At 62.6% G+C, this 13,153-nt stretch overlaps 2 protein-coding genes across 3 annotated transcripts; one reads left to right on the forward strand and one right to left on the reverse strand.

Moving 5' to 3' along the window:
* Positions 1-1,593: 1,593 nt before the first annotated feature.
* On the reverse strand, positions 1,594-2,478 carry LRRC3C (leucine rich repeat containing 3C). Its single transcript, XM_057416640.1, is given in 1 exon segment — positions 1,594-2,478. A coding segment is annotated over 1 exon segment (870 nt). The 3' UTR covers positions 1,594-1,608.
* A 4,146-nt stretch (positions 2,479-6,624) lies between these two features.
* On the forward strand, positions 6,625-12,583 carry ORMDL3 (ORMDL sphingolipid biosynthesis regulator 3). Of its 2 annotated transcripts, none has more exons than XM_057416651.1 (4): positions 6,625-6,715; positions 10,290-10,496; positions 11,815-11,966; positions 12,053-12,583. In XM_057416651.1, exons 2-4 carry the CDS (start codon positions 10,323-10,325, stop codon positions 12,186-12,188), a joined length of 462 nt encoding a protein of 153 aa, XP_057272634.1. In that variant the 5' UTR covers positions 6,625-6,715; positions 10,290-10,322; the 3' UTR covers positions 12,189-12,583. The 2 variants fall into 2 exon arrangements, with proteins under 2 accessions (XP_057272634.1, XP_057272635.1); XM_057416652.1 differs by having other exon boundaries at positions 6,641-6,719.
* The last annotated feature ends 570 nt before the right edge of the window (positions 12,584-13,153 follow it).

A 13,153-nucleotide genomic window follows, 5' to 3' on the forward strand; every position in this document is an offset into this window, starting at 1 on the left:
GCACCAGGAACCGGGTGATGCCCCCACGGACACACACACACACACACATGGGCACAGGCTCCAAAGTCAAAGCCGACTTTATTGGTGTACAAAGTAAGAACGTAAAAGGTCCCTTAAACAAAACACACGTTGGGTCAGACGGGCACCGCAGCCACGCCAGTGCCTCGCTCTGGGGCCCCACAAGCCCTGGTTGTATGTGGGGAGCTGCCGTGGGGCTGTGGGCCCCAGGGGTGCCTGGTTTGGAGCTGGGGCTGAGGTGCTTGTGCGTGGCGGAGCCCCCGGTGTGTGCTGGGGATGGAGGCACTTGTGGAAGGGTGCAGGGGCTGCTCCCGGCCGGCTCTGGACCACGGCTCCCATTGGAGCACGGGCAGCAGCCGGGGGGTGCTCGAGCAGCTTTGGTTGGTGCTCCGGGTGATTTAAGGCAGTTTAAGCTTCAGCTGGTTTTAAACAAGGGCAACCCCATCAAACCCAGCCCCCAGACACAGCTGGGGGAGGCTGCCTCCGCTCTTGGCTTTGCTTCCGAGTCGCCGCTTGGACCCTGTGCACCCAAAGGTGGGCACCAACCCTGACCCACGCTGGCCACCGGCACCCTGCCCTCTACCTACTGACACCAGGAACCTGTAGCCCAATGCTGGAAGGGTCGAGAAGGGATTTTGGGGGCGTTTTAGGGCAGATTCGGGCTCCTGCGGGAGTGGGGAGAGGGCGGAGGAGCCGCGGCGGCTCCCTCCATCCCCGCTCCCCTCACAGTGACCGGTCGGCAGCTTGTGACTCCTGGAGAGGGAGCAGGCGGATGAGGGCAGCAAACACCGACCTGCACGGTGCCAAGGGAGAACTGGGGGGAATCCTGCTCCCCCCAGCGCATCCCAGCAGGGCCAGACCCACCGCCTGCACCCCTCAGCTCCCCTCCAGCAGCTCCTGCATCCCTCCAGGGAGCTCATCCCTGGGGGAGCTTCATTCCCCATTTGCTTCCTGTAAGAACATCCTGCTCCAAGGGGGACAGTGCCGGGGTTGCCCATGAGCCACCCCATCGCCAAGTGGGACCCCCCCCCCCCCCCCCATGCGCCTTGCTCCGCCTGGACCAGGGGTGCCAGGAAAGGAGTGGGGAGCAGCAGGGGCTGGGATGGGAGATGGGGCAGCACCACCCAGCTCGAGAGCTGGAGCGGGGTACCCAGGACCTGCCCCTCGCCCTTCCCAACCGATGTGTCCCCACCTCTTGTTACCACCCTTTGGTCCGGTGGCTCCGGCCCCATGGCCACACCGCTCCGGGTGCAGGCAGGGAGCCCAGCACCGGCTGCCCTGTGCTGCTGGGACCATCCCTTGGGCAGCTGGGCAGGGATTAAACCATGAACATCACCAACGGCCCAAGGGATCCCTGCACAGGAAATACCCCGGTTTGAAACGGAGTCTGAACGCCCCAGGGTGTCCAGGGTCCCCTCTGGTCCGGGTGGATGCTCGGTGCCCGGTGCCCATCCCCATCCCTGCTTCACCTCTCGCTGCACCAGAGCTCCCACTGCCGGATGCTGCTTCCCCGAGGAGAACCGGAGAAATCCACGCCTGGTCCTGTGGCAGCTCCTGGCAGCCGCGGGCGAGCCGAGTCCTGCCGGAGCCTCACACCACGGTGCTGATGGTGGACGACTCCTCCGACCTCCGCTGCTTGCTGGGCAGGGACTTGAGATACTCGAGGTGCCGCCGGGCGTCCTCCTGGTTCTGCCGCACGTAGTAGACCAGGTAGGAGATGACCATGGCGAACCAGCCGAACATGGTGACCAGCATGGCCACGTCCGTGGTCTTCTTGTAGACGTTGCAGAGGTCCGTGTCGGCCATCACCTGCAGGAAGGCTTTGCCCACGTGCTCCTCCTGCGCCGAGGAGTCGCAGACGAGGCCGCCGGAGGAGCCGGCCGCCAGCTCCACGGTGCGGATGAGCTCCTGCAGCCGACAGTCGCAGAGCCAGGGGTTGTCGGAGAGGTTCACCTTGGCCTTCAGGTTGCTGAAGGCGTCTTTGCTGACGGACACCAGCTTGTTGGAGGACAGGTCCAGGGAGCGGAGGTGCTCTGCCAGACCCCGGAAAGCTCCGCTCTCGACGCCGGCGATGGCGTTGTGGGACAGATCCAGCTCCAGCAGGAGGGGCAGGTCCTGGAAGGCGTCGCGAGGCAGGAATGGGATTCGGTTGGAGTCCAGGTAGAGCTTGTTGGTGTCGTTGGGGATGTCCCTGGGGACCTCGGTGAGGCGGGCGTTGCTGCAGCGGAACGTCTTCAGGCCCTCCTCTTCCGAGGGGTAGCAGCCCTTGGGGAACGCTGCGGCCGAGCGGGGACGGGAGGCCAGGAGGAGGCCGTGCAGGAGCAGCCACGCGGTCACGGAGCACAGCGGGATCTGCGCTGCCGCAGCCATGGTCCCGCGCTGCTGCTGCTGCTGCTGCTGTCACAGGGCCACCGGCCCCGCAGCTCTCAGCCCCGGTGGCTTCAGCTGGACTCGGTGCATCTGAGGTGGAGACAGCAAAGGGACAGCGTCAGACCAAGGGGCAGAACCGCTCCGGCTGCAAGCACGGCTGTGGGGCAGGGATGGGATGGGACAGGGCCAGGGAGCACGGCCCATGCGTCCCCCTGCCATGGGCTCAGGGCTCCTGATCCAGCAGGATCAGGCCTCGAGGGGCCGAGCGAAGACGTCTCCTGCAGCTGGGCTGTAACAACGGGGTCAGCCCGGGCTGAGCTCCGGCCCCGCCAAGGTCGCTGCGTTTGACGGCTCCTGCGCTCGCTCGCACGCGGCCGGAGCATCCCGGCACGGATCCGGCTCCGGGCGAGCGCGATGGGAAACCCGCGAGGGCAGAGGCACAGCAGGTGCCCGCGTCCCGGCTCCAGCAGTGCCCACGGCACACGCGGGGTCTTCCCCTTTGGAGGGTGCCGGTGCAGGCTGGGCGCCGCGGTCCCCTGCCCGGTGCCACTGTGGGGTCGGGCTGCCCACACCACCCCGTAACCATGGTCCCCATCCAGCCCTTGATTCCGGAGGGGAAAAACGTCAGCAGGAAAGAAACGAAAACAGAGAAAGGAAATTCACTGGAGCTGAGCGTGCGGCGAGTTCCCAGGGTGGGTCCCAGATAAGGCCCCGGCTTCCCCAGCCATGGGTCCCACCGCGGCCCCATCCCAGCCCCAGCCTGACCGCGCTGGTGGAGCCACCCGGGCAGGGTGCGGATGCTCTCCGTGGTTAAAGACACCGCTGTAAAAGGGCTCCCATCAGCAAAGCTCCGCGCTGCAGGAGGGCTCCCGGAGCACCCAGTCCAGCAAACTGGGTACCAAGGGGCCGCGGTGCTCACCCAAGGGTGGCCCCGGAGCCCCCCCCGATCACTGCACAGTGTAACACGGCCCAACCACGCCAAAGCACCCCAAGGTCACAGCACTGCAGCCCCAGCCCCTGCACCACCGCCCCCCCCCAGCTCCTCGAGGGCCCCGAGCAAGGACCGGGGCTCACAGCGGACAAAGGGCACCTGGAGCCAGCCCCATCAGGGAGCCGGTGACCAGGGCAGGGACTGCTCCATCCCGGGAGACCCCGCGGGTGGGATGCGGCTCCCGGGTCTCCGCGCTGGGCTCGGCGGGGGAGCGGGGGGTCCCCAGCCCCCCGGTGCTCCGGAGCAGGCACCGCAGTGAGGACGGGCACAAAGCAGCCCCCGGCCACGGCGGGAGCCCCAGCCCCTGGGGCAGGACGGGGCTGCCCGTGCTGGTGCGGGACCCGCGGTGCGCTCGGGGATGCCCCGGGGTTCCCCCCGGCTCCGCTCCGCACCGGGGGCGTCGCGGGCGAGGGAAGCCCCGGTGCTTCCCCGGGAAGCTCCGCTCCGCGCTGCCGGGGACCCCCCCCCCCCCCCCGCCCGCCCTCGCTTCCCGCCTGTGCCCGGGGAGGGGGGGTCCCGGTGCGGACTCACCTGGCGAGCGCGGCCCCGCGCCCCGGCCCGGAGCGGCCGCGCCCCGCGACCGGAGCCGGCGGCGGCAGCGGCGGGGCCGGTGGGCGGGATCCTCCGCGCGGGCCTCCCCGGGGCTCCCCGCCCCCGGCCCGCCCCGCCGCGGGGGGAACCGCGCAGCTCCGAGCACCCCCGCTCCCGTCCCCGCACCCGAGGGCTCTGCCCCGGGGCCCCCGCCCGGAGCAGCGGGGGCGGCACCGGGGGGACCCGGCGAGGAGCCGCGGGGATCCCGAGCGCGGGGACCCCCCCCCCCCCCCCCCCCCCGGCTCTGCCCCCGGGGCTCCCCGCAGCCCTTCGGGGACAACAGGACCTCTCCCCCCCTCCTCCCGCGGGCACCGGCATCGCTTACTCGGGGAAACCCGACCCGCGGAGGTGGGGGGGGGCCATCCCCGGGCTTCCGGGGCCGGGGCTCGGCGCTAACCCGGGCTCTGCCGCCCCGGGACACCGGAGGGGCCGCTCAGCACCATGGAGAGCGGCCGCCGTTACCGGACCCCGCTGACCCCGCCGAGCCCCCCCCCCCTGCCCGCTGCATCCCCGAGGCTCCCGCCCTTCACCGGGGGGGGGGGGCTGTGTCCTTGTGGTGCCCCGGTCCCCGGTTCTCCTCGAGGGGGGAGAGCCCAGCCCCGGGCACGGGGTACCGGGTACGAGGCGCCCGCCCTGGATCTCGGCTCCCTTCGGAGAACAAAGCCTGATGGAGAGGGGCGGCCGGGGAGGGCGCGGGGACCCCCCGGACCCCAACCCGCTGGGCTGAGCGGGAGCCCCGTGTCCCGGGGCTGGCCCTGGCCATGGTGGTGGCACTCGGGGAGCCGTGGGCAAGGCTCTTGTGCGCCTTGGGGTCGGGCAGTCCCAGTGCCGCCGGGACCTGCCGCATCCAAGGGGACAAGGCGACAGGCTCAGGGGGTGATTGAGCTTCGAGTCCCGCTTCGGTGCTGGCTCACCGCAGAGACCCCGGCAGCAGGAGCAGCACCAGGGCTGCGCCCCCGAGGTCCCCCATGCCAGGACACGGCACCCACGAACAAGAAACCCCAACACCTGCAGTGCAGCACGGTCCCACACGCACCCTCCCCTGCTGCAGCCAAGCGAGAGGTGGCTGAATACAGCTGCAAAGGGGCTGAATACAGCTGCAACGGGGCTGAATACAGCTGCAAAGGGCTAAATACAGCTGCACCGGGGCTAAATACAGCTGCAAAGGGGCTGAATACAGCTGCAAAGGGGCTGAATACAGCTGCACCGGGGCTGAATACAGCTGCAAAGGGGCTGAATACAGCTGCAAAGGGGCTGAATACAGCTGCAAAGGGGCTGAATACAGCTGCACCGGGGCTAAATACAGCTGCACCGGGGCTGAATACAGCCGCACTGGGGCTGAATACAGCCGCACCGGGGCTGAATACAGCTGCAAAGGGGCTGAATACAGCTGCGAAGGGCTAAATACAGCTGCACGGGGGCTAAATACAGGCGCACCGGGGCTGAATACAGCTGCAAAGGGGCTGAATACAGGCGCACCGGGGCTGAATACAGCTGCACCGGGGCTAAATACAGGCGCACCGGGGCTGAATACAGCTGCAAAGGGCTAAATACAGCTGCAAAGGGGCTGAATACAGCTGCACCGGGGGTGAAAGCTGCACCGGGGCTGAATACAGTCAGTATCGACCGGGCAGTGGGACCGGCAGCCCCAGAGAGCCGGAGGTTTGCACGGCTCCCGGCACAGGGGAGGCCGGAGTAAGCAAGGCCTAGGAATTCCTATGGGAACAGCCCCTGAGCCCACTGAGAGCGGGGAAACGCTGGTCCAGGCTTCTGCCAGACAATGGATGGGGCTGAATCCCTCATTCAGGAACCCCCCCCCCCAAGCCCCGGTGCCGCTGGGGGGGGCGCAGGGAGCGGGATCCCATCCCCTGTGCCCACCCGGGCAGCGGGATGCTGCCTGCTGCATCCCGGCAGGAATCCGTATTGATGGGCGGTTAAAAATAGCCGCCGCATTGTGCTTCCCCCTCACGTGCGGAGCCAGCGGGGTGCGGGGAAGCTGCTAAATCAGATGTCACCGCGCAGAGGGAGCTGCTCAGCCAGGCAGGAGAGGGATAAAAATAGAGCTCGCTGCGTGCGTGGTTCTCCTGCAGAGCAGGGCCCGCTCCTGCGGGATTCCCGCTCCCCGCACCGGCATCCCCGCACCGCAGCGGCTGGGATGGGCACACGCAGCGCACCCCGGGGAGCATCATGAACCCAGCCAGGGTTAAACTGGACACCCCCCCCCCCCCCCCCCCCCAAGACCAGGCTTTGCCGGGGGGGGCTGCGAGCGGCCCTGGTGGGGCTGCCCCTGCCCCGCACACCGGGACCCCGCAGAGCCGCGCAGGGGGGGTGCGGTGGTGGCACAAAGCCCCGCGCTCCCGTCCTGGGCAGACACGAGCGGGGCCCCCGAGCTCCCAGCCCGACCTCCGCGGTGTTCAGGGGAGGGAGCCCCCAGCGGGACCGGAGCCACCCCGCGGTGTGTGTGTGTGGGGGGGGGGGGCCTGGCCGCGGTGGGCGCTGGGGCTGGACGGTACCGGGGCTGCCAAGGAGCCTGCGGGGTCACCCCGGCTCCTACAGCGGCTCCGCTCCGCAGGCTCGGCCCCGGGGGCGGGCTCCGGTGCTCGGGACTACAGCTCCCGGCGTGCCGCGGCGGCGGGGCGGGGAGGGCCGGGCCGGGCGGCGGCGAGGAGCCCGCCGGGAGCGCAGCCGGGGCCGTGGGTGCGCGACGGAGACAGCCCCGGCCCCGCCGAGCCGGGCCGAGCAGCGGTGAGTGAGGGCCGGGAGCGGCGGCGCTTCCCCGGTCACCCCCCCTCCCGCACCCCGGGGTAATGGGGCCGGTGCGGGGCCTCGTCCCCTTCCCCAGGCCCGGCGCTGGGGGGGGGCGGTGGGAGCGGGGCCCGTCCCAAGGGGAAAACGCTCCATAGAGAAACAAGCGGCTGCTGAGGTGGGGAGGAGGGGGCGCACCGGGACCTGCCCCACACCCCCGGGGTCCGTGTGGGGTGAGCGGGGTGCAGGAGCCCCCGGACGAGACTCTTCCCCCCCCCCCATCACCCCCGTGTCCGGCAGCCGGAGCCCCGCAGCGCCCGCTCGGTGCTCGCCGCTCCCCAGCCAGCCCCAGGCCCCCTCGGCTTTCCCAGGGCTCCCAGATGTGGAATTCCGAGCCCGACTCCAGGCCCAAGCAGGACACAAAGCGGCGCCGCCTCGGCCCGACCGCTCCCTCCAAGCCCAGCCGTGCCTGTGGACATCCTCCACGTACCTGATGCTCTGGTTCAGATGCTGATGCCGCCTTGCAAAGGAGGGGGTTGAGTATTTGTCCACTTGGGAGATGGTGCTCGCTGGTGCAGGCTCCTCAGCGGCTCCATGGGATCATAATCGCTTGGGATCAGAATCACACGGGTTGTGGGAACACTCGGGAAGATCTGAGATAAGCACCTGAGCCCTCCTGCCCTCTGGCTGCCGTCCCAGATGAAGCTCCTGTGATGGGCTGATGGAGAACGGGGTGCCAGGCGCTGGGGAAGAGCGATGCTGCTGCCAGAGCAGACAGGGACAGGAGCGGATGTGGTCACGCTCCTCCTCGGGGGGCAGGAGCCGTGCTGTGGGGTGCTGGCTGCACTCAGCAGCAGCTGATGGGTGACAAAGCGAGCAGGAAGCTGCCGGTGTCGCTCTGTTCCCCCCTCTTCCTCAGAAGCGAGATGCTGGCACGGCAGACACGGAGCTGGCAGCGCTGGGGTTCATCCCAAGCCCCGGAATGAGGCTTTCCCTACAGATCCATGGACAGGGAGTGGGAAGTCGGGAAGGATCGGGCCGAGGAAGGGCTCGGTTCCTCCATCACGGCGTAACCACAGCTGACTTTTCCCCTCCTTGGACAGACAGGGTCCAATGTCAGCACAGCCCTGACCTTCACACTCTGCCTGGTGAAACATTAAAGCTTCTCTGTCCCCAAAGCCCCGCAGCACACGTGGGGAAGCGGAGCTGCCTCCCTTTGGCTGCAGGTGAACAACTCCCGGGTGTAAAAGCAGACACCATGGGATGCGGGATGGGGGTAGGGAGCTCAGCTCCCTCAGCCAGGCTTTTGCAATCAGCAAAAGCCGTGTGTGCAATCCAAAGGGAGCAAAGAGCTCGGCCAAGGGCTGCAGATGCCACTCAGGAGGGAAGCCCGAGAGATGAAGTGGTTTTAAGGTGGGGAAGGGCTTGCAGAAGCACGTGGAATTATCCTCATGGTAGGACGGAACGCTTGACATCGCTGGGTCTCTCTTGCAAGACCAAATTAACCTCCTGTATGTTCTAACACTTTACTCATTGTTACAAGCAAGGAAACGGAGGCACCAGGAGGAGAACCGGGCCCTCAGTGGCTGCTCCATCTGCCCCTCGGCCACCCGTTCGGTCCCCAGCCCACGGAGGAAGCTGAAGGGTTCAGCTCTGGATGAAGTTGGATTTGGAAGCCTCCAGCGAGGTCACCAGCCCCTTCCCCATGCTCAGTCCAAGCCTCAGCCAGGCAGTTTCTAGAGCTGAGCCCTTACCAGTATGGAGGAGAATGGCAAACAGCACTGCTGGGGATGCATTCCACAGGGACCTTTGCTCTGTTTGGGATTTGTAGCAACGACAAGACTTCCTGACTCACGTCATGCTTCACTGCAACCCATAGGTCTCCTCTGAAAGCCCTCTGGAATTGCACCAGGTTAGGGATGGAGCTGCTCCGCCTGCTAGGACTCAAGCCCAGCTCTTAAGTCCAGCTTCCAGAGTAAGCTTCAGGCTTTCCCCTGGAATATCGAGGATACCCTTTGCCCTCGGCTATGGGCATGGGTGATGATTTACAACAAGCACTCCCCAGACCTGCAGCCTCTTTTCTTGTACTACAAACCTCCAGCCATAAGCGCCCTGGTTGACACCTGGGTAGCAGAGGTAGGTGAGCATCTGCTCAGCCCACCTTGGCAGCCTGCAGCACCGAGCAACAGCCACCTTGTGTGGGTGAAAGAGGTTTGGAAGTTCCAGCCAGCATCCCAGGGGCTGTGGAGCCAAGCACTCACCGCATGTCCCAGCCCCAGGCAGGGCCAGGGGAGAGAGCCAGCTCCTGACACACACCAGGCCCAGTGCTCCACAGGGAGCAAGCAGCTGGCTGTGGTGTAATGTCAGAGCTGGCTCAGACTCGCCTCCTGAGACCCAGACTGAGAGCTGGAGAACAGCAACACCATCTCCCAGCTGCGGGAGCCAAAGCAGCCCAACCACAAGGCCAGACATCAGGAAGCAGCCTCACCTTGGGGGCCGGCGAGGGATGGACCGCATTAAACTGCATTTCCCCAGGAGACAAAGATGATTTTACACAAGAACTTCCCTGATCTCAAAGATACTCAGTTTTACAGATGTTCTCATTTGTGCTGCTTCCTGTGATCTCTGCAAACCAGAGCTCTCATCTTCTCAGAAAGCCTGAAAGCTGACTGATACCTGCTGTGCTATCAGCGCAGCAGCCCAAATCCCACCAACACCTGCACTGTCTCCAGGAGGATGACACTGTCCTTCCTCACCTTCCTGGCATTGTGGCTGCCCCATCCCTGGCAGTGTTCAAGGCCAGGTTGGACACAGGGGCTTGGAGCAAGCTGCTCTAGTGGAAGGGGTCCCTGCCCATGGCAGGGGTTGGAGCTGGATCAGCTTTAAGGTCCCTTCCAACACAGCCCAGTCTGTGATACAGAAAAACACCTGTGTTCCTCCTACGTGGCAGCTCTTTGCAGGTAGGGCAAGGGCCATCTCCTCTGCAGCTCCTGCTCATGAAATACCTTCCCAATGCACTTTTCCTCATTATCTCTAACTTTTTATGATCCTCAAGAAGATTCTTGTTCCTTCCCCATGGGGGAATTAAGTTACTTCCCCAGAGCGCTGCTAACTGAGTTGAACTGATGGGGAGATGTGTTGCTGTGGAGCTGTGGTGCCTTTACTCTGCAAACATGCTCGTTCCAAGTATAAAGTGTGCTGAATCCATAAACGTGTAACAAGCTCCATGTGCCGAGTGCCTCCATGATTAACACTGCGATGGTGACTTCAGACAGCTTCAGGTATTCCTTTGAGTCTCCTCAGGCAATCACAGGATTGAACCTTCCCATTTTGGTTCCAGGAAAACCTTTCAGCAGATCACGGACAGGCTTCCCACACAGTATTCCCAAAACTGCTCCCAGAGTTAGCTTCCCCCCAGAAATGGCAGCTCTAAGAATGAAAGCAACGAGGTGCAGAGAAGTGAACTTGTGATTCTTAGAGCAAACAACAGGTTCGAGGTTTGATGGAGAGTAAGAGGGTGCTCAGCTTAGATGGAGGGTTCCCACCTCTGAGTACTGACCCAGCTCTGCTTTAGTTTCAGGGGTGCCTGTTGGACACAAGAGCCAACATGAACGTGGGGACAGCGCACAGCGAGGTGAATCCCAACACCCGGGTCATGAACAGCCGGGGCATCTGGTTGTCCTACATCCTTGGAATTGGGCTGCTGCACGTCGTGCTCCTGAGCATCCCCTTCTTCAGTGTCCCCGTGGTTTGGACTCTTACCAACATCATTCACAACATGGTAAGGGAATGGTGTGGCTGGCTTGACTTCCCCCGGGGCAGGGAGACATCATCTCTCAGCACCAGCTCTTCTTTTGAGAGCCATCTAGGGAGATTCCTGTTCAAACAATTCCTTTCTGTTTCCAAAGGTGCAGTGTAAGTTACTCAACCTCCACCCCTCAGACTGCAATCTTTGCCTCTAGGTCATAGATTTAAATCCAGCCTAGGTACTGTTGAGACAGCAAAGATGTGGTGAGGCTGCTCAGAGGGGACACTGCAATAACTTGCCTGCAGGGTAAGTCCTTTAGCTGAGAGGCCACAGAAGCTGGCAGGACAGCCTTCACTTTGGTGGATACAACCTGAATTGGCCTTAGCAGAGTTAAGAAAACAAAACGAACACCCAAACTTTGTTCTCCTTAAAGATTAGTCCAGGTTCATCCCTTCTAAGGACCAGGTACCCAGCTGAATGGGTGTCAGCGCTGTGCTGGGGGCACAGAGGCACATTCCAGGGTGCAGGCCAGGAGCTGCTTTAGTGCCTCCACTGCACAAGCCTCTGCATGTCCTGCAGCTGAGGAGCAGCCCTTCAGCCTCAGGCACAGGGGACAAAAACCCTCAGAGATGCAGCAATTGATTTTGTATCCTTTATTTTCAATGATACCTCAGCCTGAGAATATTCCAGAGGCAAAAGTGACCCCCTTACCAGGGATGTTTTTCACATCTAGCAGAGGAGGAGCCCACAAAACCACTAACTTGAGCTGCCTGGAGCTCAGCTCGCAAGCTGCCTGCTTTACATCCAGCTCCTTCCCCTTCTCTGGCAGCTTAAACAATGAGGTCATGGGAACAGAAAGGAGTTTAAAGGCCAGCAATGGCTACTCTTCAAAGCCACGTGATGCAGCCAGACACTTGCTGTTTATCTGTGCCCTGGGTTCCACTCCAAGAGGTTCACTCGTAATCAGGGCAGGAACAGATCCTCACTGCCCACAGCCCCACCAGCACTGTTTTTAGACAGCCTTGGGCATTGCTGGTGCACGGCAGAGCCATTCCACACTAATCTCCTGACCCCAGAGACGGGAGCGCTGTAATCTTGCGGCCACCTTCTTGGCTTACGCCCAGGAGCTGAAGCAGAGGCCTCCCGTGTGACAGCCGGCCCCGAGCTAACCCCGGCTGCTTCCCTTCCCCGCTCTCCCCACTCGCTTAGCTGCATTTTCCGGCGGGGAGGATGCATCCCTCTAGTGGCACAGCGCGCTGGTGCAAGCTCCCCCGGCCGTTCACGAAGCTGAGCGTTTCTGGTGGTGTGGAGGTCCCCTGCGTGCTTCACACTGCGTTTGTGTTTGCTGCAGAGCATGTACATCTTTCTCCATACCGTGAAAGGAACTCCTTTTGAGACTCCGGACCAGGGCAAGGCTCGGCTGCTCACGCACTGGGAGCAGATGGACTATGGAGTGCAGTTCACGGCGTCCCGCAAGTTCCTCACCATCATGCCCATCGTCCTGTGAGTACTTCATGTGCTGGCCTGGGAAACAAAACCACAGAGCGCTGTGACTCAGCTCTCCCCCTCTCTGTTCTCCTCCTTTCCAGGTATTTTCTAACCAGCTTTTACACAAAGTACGACCGGATCCACTTCGTCATCAACACCATCTCCCTCATGAGCGTCCTGATCCCCAAGCTGCCGCAGCTCCATGGCGTCCGGATCTTTGGCATCAACAAGTACTGAGCTGCGTGGCTGGGGCGAATGCAAGAGGAGCAGGGGGAGAGGGGGATGTTCCTTCTCTCTAGTTCCGTTTCTTCTTCCCCACGCAGACTGGGATGCAATTTCACAGCAGCTGTTTAACTGCAGTATCCCATAGACATACACCGCATGCTGGATCCTCACGCCCAATAAACCTAAACCAGCTCCAGAGTAGAGTTTAGTGGAAGCAGGATGCGTGGCACTGGGTTCCTTACATTCCAGTGTCATAACTAGATGCAGACTTCAAGGTACAACGAGGATGAATTCTGGTGGGATTTTAATCTATCCCAGACACTGAATGAAGAGGGATGAGGGGAAAAGCTTTTAGTGCTGGTACTATTGCTGTGGTAAATGCACTTTAATATATTTCCCTTTCTGAAGCTAAGTGCTTTAAGCAGTATGTGGGGGAAATTCAAAGGGATACAGCCAAGCTTTCCCAATACCTGATTGTTTTGGGGTTTGAGTTCCATTTTGGGGCAGGGCAGTGGGAAGAGAATGGCAAATTCTTGTTTTGCAATCTTTTACGTCACTGAGATAGGAAGCTCTTTAGTAAAGGCAGTAGAGGAAGGAGTGACCTGCAACCTGAGCAACTTCCTCTTTACTGTGGAACTATTTGTGTGCTTCGGGGAAACGCTCAAGAGAACCTACATCTGATTTGTTATTTTCAGCTTGTGCCAGAAGCTGATTAACGGCTCCCCAGCCCAAACTGCTGATTTTTAAGGGCACTCTGAGTGCTCAGGCAGTGCAGCACTCAGCCCAAGGGCTGGGTGCAGGGCAGTGATGACTGACAGCAAATGCCACTGAGCAGCTCACACACAGCGACCGCACCAGTGTGGGAGAAGCTGCAGACTGACAGGTACAGGCCAAGCGAGATGGATGGATGATGCCTGCTTGCTGAAATCAGTGACTGCAATTTGGACTGTCTTCTCCTCAGCCCAGCTCTTGGTTGC

Source organism: Pezoporus wallicus, unplaced genomic scaffold (genome assembly GCF_028554395.1).
Source record: "Pezoporus wallicus isolate ANWC-B61680 ecotype Strahan unplaced genomic scaffold, APGP_CSIRO_Pwel_v1 scaffold_7850, whole genome shotgun sequence".
In the NCBI taxonomy this organism is placed as follows: Eukaryota; Metazoa; Chordata; class Aves; order Psittaciformes; family Psittacidae; genus Pezoporus; species Pezoporus wallicus.